Source organism: Macaca mulatta, chromosome 15, assembly GCF_049350105.2.
Source record: "Macaca mulatta isolate MMU2019108-1 chromosome 15, T2T-MMU8v2.0, whole genome shotgun sequence".
In the NCBI taxonomy this organism is placed as follows: domain Eukaryota; kingdom Metazoa; phylum Chordata; class Mammalia; order Primates; family Cercopithecidae; genus Macaca; species Macaca mulatta.
In genome coordinates, this window is record NC_133420.1 from 71,309,248 (window position 1) to 71,326,068 (window position 16,821).

At 35.7% G+C, this 16,821-nt stretch overlaps 1 protein-coding gene across 1 annotated transcript in view; it reads left to right on the forward strand.

The window, feature by feature from the left end:
• LINGO2 (leucine rich repeat and Ig domain containing 2) overlaps positions 1-13,710 on the forward strand; it is a 743,357-nt gene extending 729,647 nt beyond the window's left edge. Inside the window, exon 6 of the mRNA XM_015117575.3 lies at positions 9,566-13,710. Coding sequence (XP_014973061.1) covers positions 9,601-11,421 — 1,821 coding nt within the window. The 5' untranslated portion in view covers positions 9,566-9,600 and the 3' untranslated portion in view covers positions 11,422-13,710. The remainder of the gene's footprint in view (positions 1-9,565) is intronic.
• Positions 13,711-16,821: the final 3,111 nt, after the last annotated feature.

The window sequence follows — 16,821 nt, forward strand, 5'->3', positions numbered from 1 at the left end:
AAATCTTAATTTCAAAATGGAAGGAAGCTGGTTGTTCCTGTTGTTCTCTTGAATATTCTCCTTTTATTCATATATTTTAATATCTTATTTTCTGAAAATTAAAGAATGAACCAAAATTAAACCAACAAAGATGACTTAAAAACAAGGAGCATTAATAGAGACAAATAAGGATTCTTCCTAATGATAAGTGATTGATACATCAGAAATTGAACTTGTGTTTAGTATCAGAGCTTTAACATGCATGAAACCCAAACCTATAGAACTTAGGAAGATGTAGACAAGTTCACATTCATAGTTAAAGATTTTAATACCCATTTCATTTCGTAGAGATTTTAATACACATTTCTCAGTAATTGACAGCATAACTTAGAAAAAATTAATAAGGATTTAGAAGAGCTGAACAACATAGTCAACCACATTAGCCTTAATGACTTTTAAAGACTGCTTCACCCAAAAAGTACAAATTCATATCCATTTCAAGTGCACATGGCCTGGCAGCAAGATGGGATCATATGCTGGTCTAATAAAGCAATCTTAGTAGATTTCAAAAGATGGAAATTTTTCATAGTGTATTCTCTGACCTCACAGAATTAAATTAGAAATAATAATATATTTAGAAGAAGACCTAAATATTTAAGAATAAACCAACTAAATCCTAAAGAAGGGAATTTTGGAGGGTATTTAGAAGATGATTTAGATGGGACAAAGAAGGAAGCAGCACAAAGTAAATTAGAAAACGTTTCTGACTGAATGATATTTTATAAAAAATCAGAATTTGTGAAATGTAGCTAAAGCAATGTAGAAAGGGATATTTATAGTTTTTATACCTTACATCAGTGAAAAAGCAAGGTCCAAAATTAATCTTAGGAAGCTAAAATGAATTAAAAGCCTGGACTAAAGACAAAATAAATAGTCAGAAATAACAAGGATAAGAACAGAAATTAATGAAATAAAAATGACACACAATAGAGAATCAATACAAGCAAAATTTGGTCCTTTTGAAGTGTAATAAAACTGAAAAAATTCTAGATTTATCAAGAGAAAAGAAAGGCACAACTCACTGATGCCAGGAATGAAACAGATAACATAGATTTTCAGACATTAGAATAATAAGGGAAGTTTATGACAACTTCAGACAATAAATTTAACAGCTTAGATGAAATAACAAAATTTCTTGAAGGAAACAAATTACCAAAACTGACACAAAAGGAAAGAGAACATACAAAGAGTCCAGTATCTGCCAAGGAAATCAATTTGTATTTTACAACATTCAAACACAGAAATTCTAGGGTCTATTTGGACTCACTGGTAAGGTCTGCCAAATATTTGTGAAAGAAGTAATAAAAATTCTATACAAACTCTTCAGGAAAAAGAGAACAAAAATAAAGGAATACTTTCTAACTGGCTTTGTGAGAACTGTATTGCAGTAGTCCCCCTTATCCACAAGGTATACGTTCCAAGTTCCCTGGTGAATGCCTGAAACTGCAGATAGTACCAAACCTTACAAATACTATGTTTTTCCCTATGTATACACACCTATGATGAAGTTTAATTTGTAAATTAGGCACAACACAAGATTTTAAAAATTGCTAATAAAATAGGACAATTATAAAAATATACTATAATAAAATTTATATGAATGTAGTCTCTCAGTCTCCCTTAAAATAACTATTGTACTCACCTGATTTTGGACCACAGTTGACCACTATAATGAACCACAGAAAGCAAAATCACGAATAAGGAGGGACTACTGTACTCTGAAACTAAAAGTATACAGATACGTCACAAAGAAGCTAAAAACTAGATAAAAATTCTCATGAAATAGAAAAACTATTGACCAAATATTAACAGAACAATCCTAAAAAATACATTACAAATACAATATTCAATAAAGGACAAAGTAAGGTTTATCCCAGAAGTGTGAGGTTGGTTTAATCTTCAAAAATTAATCAGCATTACTTGCCATATTAAAAGAATAATGGAGAAAAACAATAAGATCATCTCCATAGATACAGAAGAGCATTTTTTCATTCAGTACTCACTTGCATTTTTAAAAAATCTTAAGAAAAAACACTTCCTTATCTTAACGAAGGTCATCTATGAAAAACCCACAGCTAACATCAAACTTAATGGTGAAAAACCAAATAATTTTCCTCTAAGATTAGGAAAGGAGGGAAGATAGCTCTCAGCACTATTTGACATTGGACGAGAGGTACTAACAAATGTGAAAGACACAAAAAAATGAAGGTATACAAATTAGAAAGGAAAGAATGAAACTGTCTATTTCTAGGTGATAAAATATTTGCTGAAGGAAATTAAAGTATACCTAAAGATATGAAGTTAGTACAACATTCATGGATTGGAAAATTGTTCAATATTGTTATAATATCTATTCTCCATAGATTTATTAATTGAATCAACACAATTTTTGTCAATATCACAGAAAATTTCTTTAGAAATTGTCAAGTTGATGCCAAAATTTATATGGAAATTCAAATGATCTAGAAAAGCCAAAGGATTTTTTGAAAAGAAGACAAAAATTTCATGAATAACACCATCTGATTTCAATAATTAAACTGATGATAAAAAGCTACAGTGGCCGGGCGCCATGGGTCACCCTCATAATCCCAGCACTTTGGGAGGCCGAGGTGGGCAGATCACAAGGTCAGGAGATCAAGACCCTCCTGGCCAATAAGGTGAAACCCTGTCTCCACTAAAAGTACAAAAATTAGCCGGGCATGGTGGTGCGTGCCTGTAATCCCAGCTACTCGAGGGGCTGAGGCAGGAGAATAGCTTGAACCAGGGAGTGGGAGGTTGCAGTGAGCCGAGATTGCACCACTTCACACCAGCCAGGCAGGTGACAAGGCAAGACTCTCTCGCAACAAACAAACAAAAAATAAAAGCTACAGTAACCAAGACAGCTGTGCTGGTGTAATCCAGTACAGCTGTATGTACTGTATCTATTCTGGTGGAGCAGAATCAAAAACAGAAATGGAGATAAATGTACCTATATGGTCAATTGATTTTTTTGATAAATGTCCCCAGGTAATTTTATAGGGAAAAGAAAGTATTTTTTATGTATTTTTATTTACTTATTTATATTTTTGTAGAGACAGGGTCTCACTGTCACCCAGACTGGAGTGCAGTGGCAATCACAGCTTACTGCAGCTTCAAACTCCTTGGCTCAAGCAGTTCTCCCACCTCAGCTTCCTGAGTAGCTAGGAATACAGATGTGTGCTACCATGCCTGGCTATTTTATTTTAGTTTTTTATTTTTGTAGATACGGGATCTTGCTCTGTTGTCCAGGCTGATCTCAAACTCATGGCCTCAAGCAATCCTCCCACCTCAACCTTCAAAAATGCTGGGATTACAGGTGTGAGCCACCATATCTGGCCAGAAAGGAAAGTCTTTTTAAGAAATAACACTACAAAAAAATCTAGAAAGCTGTAGGAGGAAAAAAATATATTTTTCCCTACTTCATACCATATAAAAAATTAATTCAAAATGGATCACAGACTTGATTGTAAATAATAAAACTATAAAAATTTCTAGAAGAACACATAGGAGAAAATCTTCAAGACATTGGCATAGGCAAGGAGCTCTTAAAACACAAAAATGATAAATCATAAATGAAAAAAATGTTAAAATGGATTTAAATTTTAAAACTTCTGCTCTTTAAGAAATACGAAGAAAACAAAAAGGTAAACCATAGATGAGCAAAAAGTATCGCAATACACATATCTAATAAAGAACTTGTATTTAGAATATATACATAACATTTATATCTCAATAATTTAAAAACACAATTAAAAGTAAGCAAAATGTTTGAACATAAAATATACCAAAGAATCCACCTAAATGGGCAATAAGCAGACAAAAAGATGCTCAGCATCACTAGTTATGAGGAAAATACAATGAGATAATACAGTCCCACATGAATGGATAACATGTAAATGACAGCTGGCTGGGCGTGGTGCCTCATGCTTGTAATCCCAACAATTTGGAAGCCGAGGCGGGCAGATCACCTGAGGTTGGGAGTTCGAGACCAGCCTGGCCAACATGGAGAAACCCTGTCTCTACTAAAAGTACAAAATTAGCCAGGCATGGTGGCACACGCCTGTGATCCCAGCTACTCAGGAGGCTGAGGCAGGATAATTGCTTGAACCCAGGAGGCAGAGATTGCGGTGAGCCAAGATCGTGCCATTGCCCTCCAGCCTGGGCAACAAGAGCGAAACTCCATCTCAAAAAAAAAAAAAAAAAAACTCAGTATCCATGTTGGAGGGGATATGAAACACATGAAACTCCCTTGCATTACTAGTGGAAATGTTGAATGGTATAATCTCTTTGGAAAATGATGTGCCTGTTTCTTGTAAATACTCTACATATTCCTACCCTATGACCTATAAGGCTAATTTCTAGGTATATATTTAAGAAAAATAAAAAGTATGCACAAAGATGTCTATATTAATATTCATAGCAGCTCTTGGACACAGTCCAAACTTCCAAAAATAGTTCAGTTAATAAGCAATTTGTGACAAAACCTAATACCACCAGACATAAAGAACAAACTACTGTTACATGCAACAACATGGTTGAATCTCAAAAATATTATGCTGAGTGAAAGATGCTGGATATAAGAGTATATATTATATGATTTCTTTGATATAAAATTCTATAAAATGAATACTAATCTATAGTGACAATACAGATCAGTGCTTACTTTAAGCCAGTAACAGAGGTGGGAATAGACTGAAAAGAGGTAAAGAGGATGATGGTAATGTTCTGTGTCAGATTATGATGGTGCTTACAAAGGTGTAAACATTTTTCTAAATTCATTGGGCTGTATGCTTGAAATCAAACCATTGACATGTTTTAAGTTTTCTTCTTAATTTAGGTGGTAAATATGATCACAATATTTCTTTAATACCTAGAAGTCCACCTTCTTTGAGGTAGAGAAATTGATGAGGGAGGAATAATGTCAAGGTAACTAAATAAATTATAATTTTCTATGAATTATTCTGTGCATTAGACATTTAAATAAATGACTTAGTTGAACCTTTTTTAAAAAGCTGTGCAATTTTATCTTTTATTATAAAACATATCCATGTGAAGAAGGATATGTTTGACTTGTTGAATGTCAAAATGATTTCAAGGACATCAGTAGACATTTTCTCAAAAGAAGACATACAAGTAGTTAACAGGAATATGAAAACAAAATGCATGCTCAACATCAGTAATCATCAGGGAAATGCAAATCAAAACCACACTGAGAGATCATCTTACCCGAGTTAGAATGGCTATTACTAAAATGACAAAAAATAATTTATGTTGGTGAGGATGTGCAGAAAAGGGAACTCTTAAACATTGTTGGTGGAAATGTAAACTAGTACAGCCACTATGGCAAACAGTATGAAAATTTCTCGGAAAAACTAAAAATAGAACGCCCATATGATCCAGCAATCCCTCTGCTGGAACTGTAAGTCCATTAAACCTCTTTTTCCTTCCCAGTCTTGGGTATGTCTTTATCATCAGCATGAAAATGGACTAATGCACAGTATATCAAAGGTATATCTGCACCCCCATGTTTATTGCAGCACTATTCACAGTAGCAAAGATACAGAATCAGTCTGTGTCCATCAACAGATGAATGGATAAAGAAAATGTAGTACTTATATACAATAAAATACTATTCGACCAAAGAGAAATTATAAAGTGTTGTTTGCAGCAACATAGATAGAACTGAAGGCCATTAAGTGAATTAAGCCGAGCACAGAAAGGCAGTATCACATGTTCTCACTCAAATGTAGGAGCTAAAAACATTGATAGCATGGAGGTTGAAAGTAGAATGATAGATACCAGACACTGGAAACTGTGGCCAGGAGCAAGGGAGGAGAGGAAGAGAGGTTTGTTAATGGGTACCAATGTACAGTTAGATAGAAGGAATAAGTTCTAATGTTCCACAGTAGAGTGACTGTAGTTAATAATATATTGTGTATTTCAAAACAGCTAGAAGACTTGAAATGTTCCCAACACATAAAAATGATAAATACTCAAGGTGATGGATACTCTCTATATACTCTAACTTGATCATTACACATTCTATGCGTGTAACAAATTCTGTGCATGTAACAAAATATCACATTGTCACGTAAATATGTACAAATACATATCAATGAAAACATTTTCAAAAATTAAAATATTTTTCTAATTATAAAAGTAATACAGGTATATTTTTGAAAAAATTCAGAATTAATAATGTTATAAAAAGAAAGTAAAAATCACCATTAATCCCACCAGCTCAAAAAGTTACTATTATCAACATCTTTATTACATCCTTCCAGTTTTTTCCTTTCATACGTGTATATATATACATATATATAAATATGTTCATACATACAAATGTGGGTATAGTATATATCATTTCATTTTCCATGTTAGTAAGTATACAGTTGCATTAGTTTGTTCTCATGCTGCTGTGAAGAAATACCCAAGACTGGGTAATTTATAAAGAAAAGAGGTTTAATTGACTCACAGATCAGCATGGCTGGGGAGGCCTCAGGAAACTTATGACTGAAGGGGAAGCAAACATATCCTCCTTCACATGGCAGCAGGAAGGGAAAGAATGAACAAAGAGGGAAAAGCCCCTTATAAAAACCATCAGATCTTGTGAGAACTCACTCATTATCACAGGAACAGCAGCATGGGGGTGCTCACCCCACAATTCAGTTACCTCCCACAACATGTGGGGATTATGGGAATTATAATTCCAGCTATGATTTGGGTGGGGACACAGCCAAACCATATCAGCAGTCAAGGGTTACGGTGTATTGGCTAGATGGTATTTTACTGTATGGCTGTTTTATACCTTACATGACTAAATTCCTACTGTTACATATTTCCATTTTGCTCTATTGTAGACAAACCTGTAACAAACATATGTATATTAGTTCAATTATTTTCTAATGATACATTTCTAGAAATAGGAATAAAATCGGTCAAAGAAATGAACATACTGAACTTAGATATATTTAAATCTAGTATATCAATTAATGTCCAGTTTATATTCTTTATATCAGTATGTGAATGTTCATTTTCTACCCTTGTTAATTCTGGCTAAAAATGATTATCAAATTCTATCAATATGACAGGCAAAAATTATATACCCCTATTTTTAAATTTGCATTTCTTTGTTTACTAGTAATTAATCACCTTTTCATATACTTACTGGGTATTTCTAATTTTATTATACTCATTTCCTAATTTTCTATTGGCATTCACCTTTTTATCTATTACATATGTTTTAAATACATTCTCCAGTTTAGCAATCACATGTGTGTGTTATATGCTTGTTTGTTATACCAAGTTTTAAAAATGTATACAATAGAATCATTATCTTTCTTCCTGGTTTCTAGCTTTATTCACAGAAAATGCTACTTAACTCTAATATTATAAAATTATTGAATTTTCTTCTAGTACCTGTTTTCTTCTTACATTTGAATCCTTAATTCATCTGGAATTTACTTTATTGGAAGAAGTAAAGTTAGTATGCAAATTTTCCCACAAAGTATCAAGTCAATCATGTGTATTTTTCTCACTGATTTAAAATGCCACCTTTAACATAAACTGACCTTTCAATAATTGCTTACTTTTTGTTTTCTTGACTTTATTTTTGTGTCAATAGCATGCTGATTTATTATTAGTTTTGTATCTCATGTTTGAATGCATTGTATGGCAGGTATTTTCATAAATTTTGTACTGTTTCTGATTATTTTCATATATATTTTCTTCCAAATGAACTTTAGAATGAATTTTTCAAGCTTAAAACATTATTCTTTGTAATGTGTGTTCTATGGAAAAAGAAATTAATGTTTTATAATATTTAATCTTTCTAAATACATAGTACATCCCTCTTTTAGTAAGTTATTTTGATTCTTGATGGGGTTTAATAGTTGTCATTAGTTCTATGTATTCCTTGTTAAGTTTATACTAAGGAATTTGATGTTTTTCAGAGATGCCATGACTGAAATAATTTTTACAATAGTATTTTCTAAATGGTTTATTTGTGTAGACAAGAAAATAATTTTTAAAAAATATTTATTGTGTAGTATGCTAATTCACTTATTCTACTGTTCTAATCATTTTTAGTTGATTTCCATTGGTTTTCATGACAGACATTAATTTGATCTGTGAATAATGATAGTTTTGCCACATATTTTCCAAAAATTATAACTCTTATCTTCCTATCTAACTGATAGGCTAGCACTTTCTGAGTTTTTGCCTTGTTTCTACATTTGTAGGAAAATTTTCTAGTGATTTAGTGATTCACCATTAAGTTTGATCCTACTTGTTATTTTTATTCATAAATTTGTTTACATATAAGACATACTGTGGTTGTAGACATAGATATATATGAAAACACTGTAATTGGATAATTATTTTCTTAGTAATTTTTCCTTTATAGTTCAGGAATGAATGTTGAAGTTTATAAAACACTTCTTTATCTAAAAGTATTGTTTCAAACTACTTAACCTTAATTAAAATATGGTGTTCATGGATAAAGCATACCCCTGAGAACCCCAAGTTGAAAAGTAGAGCTCAGTAATACACCTTTTATTATTCAGCTGAATTCAGTGTCTACTAAACTATCCACATTTAAAACATACTCATTTCCGATCTCTTTTGCTACCTATTTAATTTCACTTTAACAGGTGCACTGAGTTTGTTTGAATGTGAAAGAGGGATAGATCATTTATCATTACAAGATATTTTTCTGAAAGTTATTTCTCTTCCCATTCCTCAATATTTATCTCAAAATCATTTAAAATGGCATTTTTTATTATAGGCATCCTGTACCTTGATTCTGCCTCATTCCTATGAGAAACACAAAAACAATACAGGCATACTTGGAGGACCTTCTGTTTGCCTCAAATAAGAAAATCCCTTCATAAATTAAAGTTTGCTAAATTATGAAAGATACATTAACATTCAAAGGTTAAAAGTAGAAAATGTATACATGAAGAAAAACATTCCAACATCTTGCATTGAACATAACTTTGTTTTGTATGTTGCACCTAAAGGCCTGATATTGAATGAAACTTCTGTTAGCTTTGTTTTGAATAGAGGATGATATCCTAAACATTAGTGATGCAGACACTGATTCAAACTGAACTGCTTTCTTCTTAGCTGTTGACCTCTGTTTCTTTCATTTGAATTTAAAATAGAGCCTTTGAGTGTGAAATTTATACTGCGTTGTCTCAGTCTGTGTCACACATTGTCTTTATCTCATTATACTTGTCAAACATTGAAATTGTCATGGCAACTCTGGGAAGCTATTACTGTTATTATCCCCATTTCACAGCCAGGAAATCTAAAATACAGAGAGATGAAATAACTTGACCAAGAACATATGTTGCTAAGAGGGTCAACCCTCAGGTTTATACCCAGGTCTGATTGATTCCAAATCCAGTATCCTTTCCATTACATTTGCTGCTCTATTTGTGTCCCTTCACCTATTTAGATCCTAACTCACCTTCTCTTCCTCCCTTCTTTTGCCCCTTGCATGCAGGCCCGTGACCAAGGTGTAGACTAAGAAGTGGAGTCATGCTTCACACGGCTATATCATGCTGGCAGCCATTCCTGGGTCTGGCTGTGGTGTTAATCTTCATGGGATCCACCATTGGCTGCCCTGCTCGCTGTGAGTGCTCTGCCCAGAACAAATCTGTTAGCTGTCACAGAAGGCGATTGATCGCCATCCCAGAAGGCATTCCCATCGAAACCAAAATCTTGGACCTCAGTAAAAACAGGCTAAAAAGTGTCAACCCTGAAGAATTCATATCATATCCTCTGCTGGAAGAGATAGACTTGAGTGACAACATCATTGCCAATGTGGAACCAGGAGCATTCAACAATCTCTTTAACCTGCGTTCCCTCCGCCTAAAAGGCAATCGTCTAAAGTTGGTCCCTTTGGGGGTATTCACAGGGCTGTCCAATCTCACTAAGCTTGACATTAGTGAGAATAAGATTGTCATTTTACTAGACTACATGTTCCAGGATCTGCATAACCTGAAGTCTCTAGAAGTGGGGGACAATGATTTGGTTTATATATCACATAGGGCATTCAGTGGGCTACTTAGCCTGGAGCAGCTCACCCTGGAGAAATGCAACTTAACAGCAGTACCAACAGAAGCCCTCTCCCACCTCCGCAGCCTCATCAGCTTGCATCTGAAGCATCTCAATATCAACAATATGCCTGTGTATGCCTTTAAAAGATTGTTCCACCTGAAACACCTGGAGATTGACTATTGGCCTTTACTGGATATGATGCCTGCCAATAGCCTCTACGGTCTCAACCTCACGTCCCTTTCAATCACCAACACCAATCTGTCTACTGTACCCTTCCTTGCCTTTAAACACCTGGTATACCTGACTCATCTTAACCTCTCCTACAATCCCATCAGCACTATTGAAGCAGGCATGTTCTCTGACCTGATCCGCCTTCAGGAGCTTCATATAGTGGGGGCTCAGCTTCGCACCATTGAGCCTCACTCCTTCCAAGGGCTCCGCTTCCTACGCGTCCTTAATGTGTCTCAGAACCTGCTGGAAACTTTGGAAGAGAATGTCTTCTCCTCCCCTAGGGCTCTGGAAGTCCTGAGCATTAACAACAACCCTCTGGCCTGTGACTGCCGCCTTCTCTGGATCTTGCAGCGACAACCCACCCTGCAGTTTGGTGGCCAGCAACCTATGTGTGCTGGCCCAGACACCATCCGTGAGAGGTCATTCAAGGATTTCCATAGCACTGCCCTTTCTTTTTACTTTACCTGCAAAAAACCCAAAATCCGTGAAAAGAAGTTGCAGCATCTGCTAGTAGATGAAGGGCAGACGGTCCAGCTAGAATGCAGTGCCGATGGAGACCCGCAGCCTGTGATTTCCTGGGTGACACCCCGAAGGCGTTTCATCACCACCAAGTCCAATGGAAGAGCCACCGTGTTGGGTGATGGCACCTTGGAAATCCGCTTTGCCCAGGATCAAGACAGTGGGATGTATGTTTGTATTGCTAGCAACGCTGCTGGGAATGACACCTTCACAGCCTCCTTAACTGTGAAAGGATTCGCTTCAGATCGCTTTCTTTATGCGAACAGGACCCCTATGTACATGACCGACTCCAATGACACCATTTCCAATGGCACCAATGCCAATACTTTTTCCCTGGACCTTAAAACAATACTGGTGTCTACAGCTATGGGCTGCTTCACATTCCTGGGAGTGGTTTTATTTTGTTTTCTTCTCCTGTTTGTGTGGAGCCGAGGGAAAGGCAAGCACAAAAACAGCATTGACCTTGAGTATGTGCCCAGGAAAAACAATGGTGCTGCTGTGGAAGGGGAGGTAGCTGGACCCAGGAGGTTCAACATGAAAATGATTTGAAGGCCCGCCCCTCACACTACTGTCTCTATCAATGTTGGTCATCAGTAAGACAGTATGGCACAGTAAATTACTAGATTAAGAGGCAGCCGTGTGCAGCTGCCCCTGTATCAAAAGCAGGGTCTATGGAAGCAGGAGGACTTCCAATGGAGACTCTCCATCGAAAGGCAGGCAGGCATGTGTCAGAGCCCTTCACACAGTGGGATACTAAGTGTTTGCATTGCAAATATTGGCATTCTGGGGATCTCAGTAATGAACCTGAATCTTTGGCTCACACTCATGGACAATTATTCAGCATTTTCTACCACTGCAAAAACAAAAGAAAAAAAAAAGAACAACCTACAGTGTAGGATTTACATATTTAAAAGACACATTTGTCTAAAACATACTCTACAGAAAAATTTGTATCTATGATTATCATTTGTTAAAGCCTTGCATCATACCATATTGTTGGTTCAGTACCACAAAGAGATCAATATATTCTTTTCTTCCTTTTTTGAAACATATATGCTGTACATGTTTTTAAAGCAATATGAATGAGAGGTTGTGCTTTTAGTTACCACTATAGATCCAAGTGTGATTTCACCTTCCGTTACCTACAGATGACCCTGAGACTAGATCCCTGGAGTTATAGGCGGAGATATTTTGAGAGATGTGTTTGTTTGATGTAGGATGCCAAGAAACAGGACCCACGGCAAAACTGCTCAACTCTGTTAACTTCTGTTACTATAAATAAAGGCATGTGCCTAGTTTTGATACAGAATGGAATATTTTTTATACTTGTGATAATATCACACTGGACCAGTTTACTGTAACAAAGCCCTTGGTTTCTCCAGAAGGTGGTGCACCACTAGATGTACCTGTAAAATGCAAGGTAGGTGTTAATAATGAAAATGATTCATTTAATCACTCCTTGATTTTACTTTCCACAGTCACTACTAGCGGGTTAATAGAAAATGGAAGAAGAGGTAATGGTTACAAATAACCATAGGATAACATTCACCAGTAGCTAAGATCAAGAATTCAGATATTCAAAAGCTCTCTGAATAAGAAAGAGTTCTTCTCAGATGCCAACACAAACCAGGGTGATAAATACATAACATGTTAATGCAAACAAGGATTTGTTTAAAACATGATAGCTGCCTACGTGCTAGATTGCTGCTAGTCAAGGGAACATCTAGCTACTGCCACTCTGATGTTCTCTACTTGAATACTGTACACACAGTATTACCTTGCATAGACAACTTCAGGGTTTCTTCCTGCTTCCTTCCCAATTAGATTTTGGTTTTTACTTTGAAAATTATCGTGTGTAATAAAGAGAAATTTGTCTTGTTTTCTAAGAACTGAGAAAAAACAAGATGGATTAAAAATCATTTAGTGATTTCTTTTTTCTCTCCACTGAGGAAAAAGCAAGATTATAACCCTATAAATATGTTAAGTTGTGCTGAATTTTTTTCCTCTCTGACCCAAGGATACTTGTCCAATTCAGTTTGTATTAATGTCTGTTACTCAAAGTTAAACATTCCAGTTTATAAAAACTGATGTCATTCCATGACCACCAGTGATCTGATTCAGAGGAGGCATAGTTTCATTTGGCTAAATGTTCAGTGAATGACTTTCAAAGCATATGGTTATGTGATCTGAGAAAGCATTGAATGTGGACTGTGTTCATGAAATGTCACATTTAATCAGCATAGAACTGATAGGAAATATCTATACTTTTCCAATTTCAAGAGGGATCTGAAAATAGGTTACGTTTTGAATAACGTGTAAGCTGGAGTAGAAAGTATCTGGGGTTTGCTTCTTGACATATTGGATTGGAGGGTTGACATTCAAAAGACTGGCTCTTTTTAGTTTGAAATTTGAAAATTTGAAATTTTGAGGAACTTTAATAAAATTAAATTGATCCCAATAAAAGTAGGACAAGCCCAGAAATTGTTTTGCCCGTCAGATAGCAACAGAGTTAAACCAATTTCTCCCCTAATAAAGGGTGGAAAATATGATGAAAGATTAAAGAATTGCCTGCTCAAGTCATTTTTCATTTGACTTTTCTGATTATTACGGATCTTTTAGAATTCTATTTTCCATTTGTGCCAATTACCTTATATCAAACAATGCAAATCAAGCTCTGCTGCAAACTCTATCACAAATCCAACTTGTGTGCAAATGGAATGGGGACTTTCAAATTTGAAAATGAACAAAGTTAGAGATTTCCAAAAAACTTCCAAAAGTTAATAGAAACTAGCTTTATGTGGCAGCATTGTGTGAAGCAGTATTCAACTAATTGTCAAAGAGGGAGAAACATTGAGCAATTAACAAGAGGGTTTTGTGATTTTGACTGCTCTTTTGTCAAAATAAAAGTTGGCCAAAAACAGCTGAGTGAAATGAAATTGTATTAAAATGTACCCATCCATGAAAAATATTTAGTTAAAAGATTTCGTTATTATTCATTTTATTGGAAGAAAAGAGAATGAATTTTCTTAGAGGTCCCATACTCTGATCCGTGGAACAATAGTTATTTCAGATATTTCTTTTTTTTTTTTTTTTTTTTTTTTTTTTTTTGAGACGGAGTCTCGCTCTGTTGCCCAGGCTGGAGTGCAGTGGCCAGATCTCAGCTCACTGCAAGCTCCGCCTCCCAGGTTCACGCCATTCTCCTGCCTCAGCCTCCCGAGTAGCTGGGACCACAGGCGCCGCCAGATCACAAGGTCAGGAGATCGAGACCATCCTGGCTAACACGGCGAAACCCCGTCTCTACTATTTCAGATATTTCTAATCATTCTTCCTAAAAAAAAAAATTAAAAAAAAAAGAGTCCTGTTGACCCCAGTATATTGGGGAAATGCATTCTGTAACCACCTTTAGAGATTCGAAATCTATATAAGCCTAATAAATTCTCTGGAAAGTCCTGTAAATAAGAATCGTGTTTAATATTGTTTATCTTCGGGCTTCACTAATTTGTATGAGCAGAAAGCACTTTTCATGCTATAAATTTTCAAAAACTAGAGCTCCATAGAATCCAGATTGGTCAACTTTAGACTAGAATAGTACTCTTCTGAAGTATTCCCAAATCTAATATTTCTAATAAGAGTAAAATTACTGTTTGGCCTCCAATAGATTATCAAAAAAAATTGCCTGTGTCAGTGTTTAGATCATAAAAGTATATTGACCAGATATTTTCAGGGGAATTAGCACCTTTTTGCCTGAAGCATCCATCATAGTAATGGATTAATAGGTAATTGAATAGACATTTAATTTTCTACACTCCCACTATCTGAGCAGATCTTGGGTTCCTTTTTGTGCCTGCAAAGTTCTGGTATCCATTGACGGAAACGCTGGTGCTTTAGTACTCAGTTTCACAAAAGGATTCATGAATTTTCCCTCATGGCTTCTGATTACTCTTTGTTATATCAACTAGACCATGGTAGAGCATAAAAGCTCATACCAGCATAGGGGCCAACTTACTTGCTTAAATATAACATCTCTGAGTCATTTTCTTCCCAGAGGCTTTGTTTCAAAGTATCCTAGAAAGAAATACTGTTGTTTGGCTCAGCATTTCATCCCAGTGGTTTTCATTCCACTCTGGTTTATGCTCAACTTTCTGAGAAATTTTGCTTGTTACTGATAACTCCCTATTAGGAAAAACACATTCAGAAGTTGCCCTACAGTATTTAGGATGGATTCTTCATTATTCTGTCAAACATTCTGTGTTCCTCAGTTCTTACAGGAGTTTAGAAGTTGCAATCTTCTGTGACTTTTTAAAAAAGGATTATTTAAATGTCACTTGCATCGAGGCCTGACTTTTATCACTTTACTCTGGTACAAACACATGTATTTTTATATCAGAGGAACAAAAGAGAGAATGTGATCTTGGAGAAATAAAAGAGTAGAGTCCCATGTAAATTAACTTCTACTTCCAGGGTCTCTCTTCATCTTTGTGTCAAGACATTTGTTTTAACTTCAGGGGATGTGCTCAGAAGCCATTCAGCACAGAATATGTCTTGAGACTTTCTAGGAAAGAAAATAATTACATAATTTTCAGCTTAGAAGTCTAAGACCAAACATAAAGATATATGAAGAATTTAAGGAAGGTTAGAGGGAGACACTTGGATCCATTTTAATCCTGTTTTCTTTCTTGCCAATTTTTATAGTTATTATCTCCTACCTGAAGAAGAATCAGAGATTATGTTCTTCCTTGACTTTCACTGGTATCCTTTTTATACCTTTATTTCTATGACCCAGTCACCTATAGCTCACATGAGCTATCCCAAATGGATTTTGTGGCATCTGAATCTAGTAACAAAACCTTTGGAACCAAAGGCATTCATTCTACTCAGCACTTAGGTAAAGATTTATTATCTCTTACTATAATTAACATTCCCTATTGGTTAGACTCATACATCATGTGCCTGGTAATTTCCACTGATTTTCCGCCATTGGCTTTGGGAGCTCCTTTCAGTTCCTTTCAGCTAAAACCCTTGATGTTTTTCTGATTGAGGAGTTTGGGAATTCTGCCTTTGGGTGCAGAAAGCCTTGAGGAATGAAATATTATTTGATTTGTTGATTTTTGAATTTCTATTTTGGTTAGGCAACAGAGGGTGTTTTCTGGTACTTTGGCAAACACTTGACATGAATCTCTCAGTGATGCTCCCCTTTTCGCCTTCAAAAGCCATTCCCAAAAGAGCCTTCTCATTTACACTCCAGCTGGGAAAGGACAGCTTTACAACATAGGTCTACAAGATGAAATGATAGCTGATTGCTGTGATCTTTAGCTCAATTAACCTAATAAACATTGGGTTCAGGGGCCATATGGCTAGGCTTGCAAGGTTTAGCCAAGTAAACAAGGTTTTAAATCAACAATTAATGACAGGTTTTCGACTCTGAAGTTGGTTTGTCTGTTTGGAGAACAGTTAAGTGTAACTGCATGTTTTCTCAAAAAAATGGTAGGGACTAGAACTTCCTTATCTTGTGTGAGATTTTTAACAAATGGCCTAGGATGAAATGTTTCCAACAACAACAAAATACATAATTAAGATGTTTGTAAAAGGCTTATTTTTCTAAAATAGGACTGGGGCTGATGTTACTCTTTCTAAATTTGGGAGTTTGATCAGGACAAGCTTGCATGCGTCCCAGACTGCCTTTCTCGAGTTTACCAAGGTCTTTAATACCTCTTCTCCCTCCCTGACCCCCTTCTCCATGGAGAACATCCTGAATAGGAAGGAGAAAAAGCAGGAACTAAAGTCCCCTGAGACAGCCCACAGAAGGAGAAAAGCTTTGGTATTCCCCCACATACTTGCCTCCTTTCCTGATGCAGCAATTGAAATGATCCTTCAATCTCCTGCTCTGCCTACTCACCACTGTCACTTCTCAGCTGCTGCCATCCTCATCAATGAATGCTCTCTCCAGGG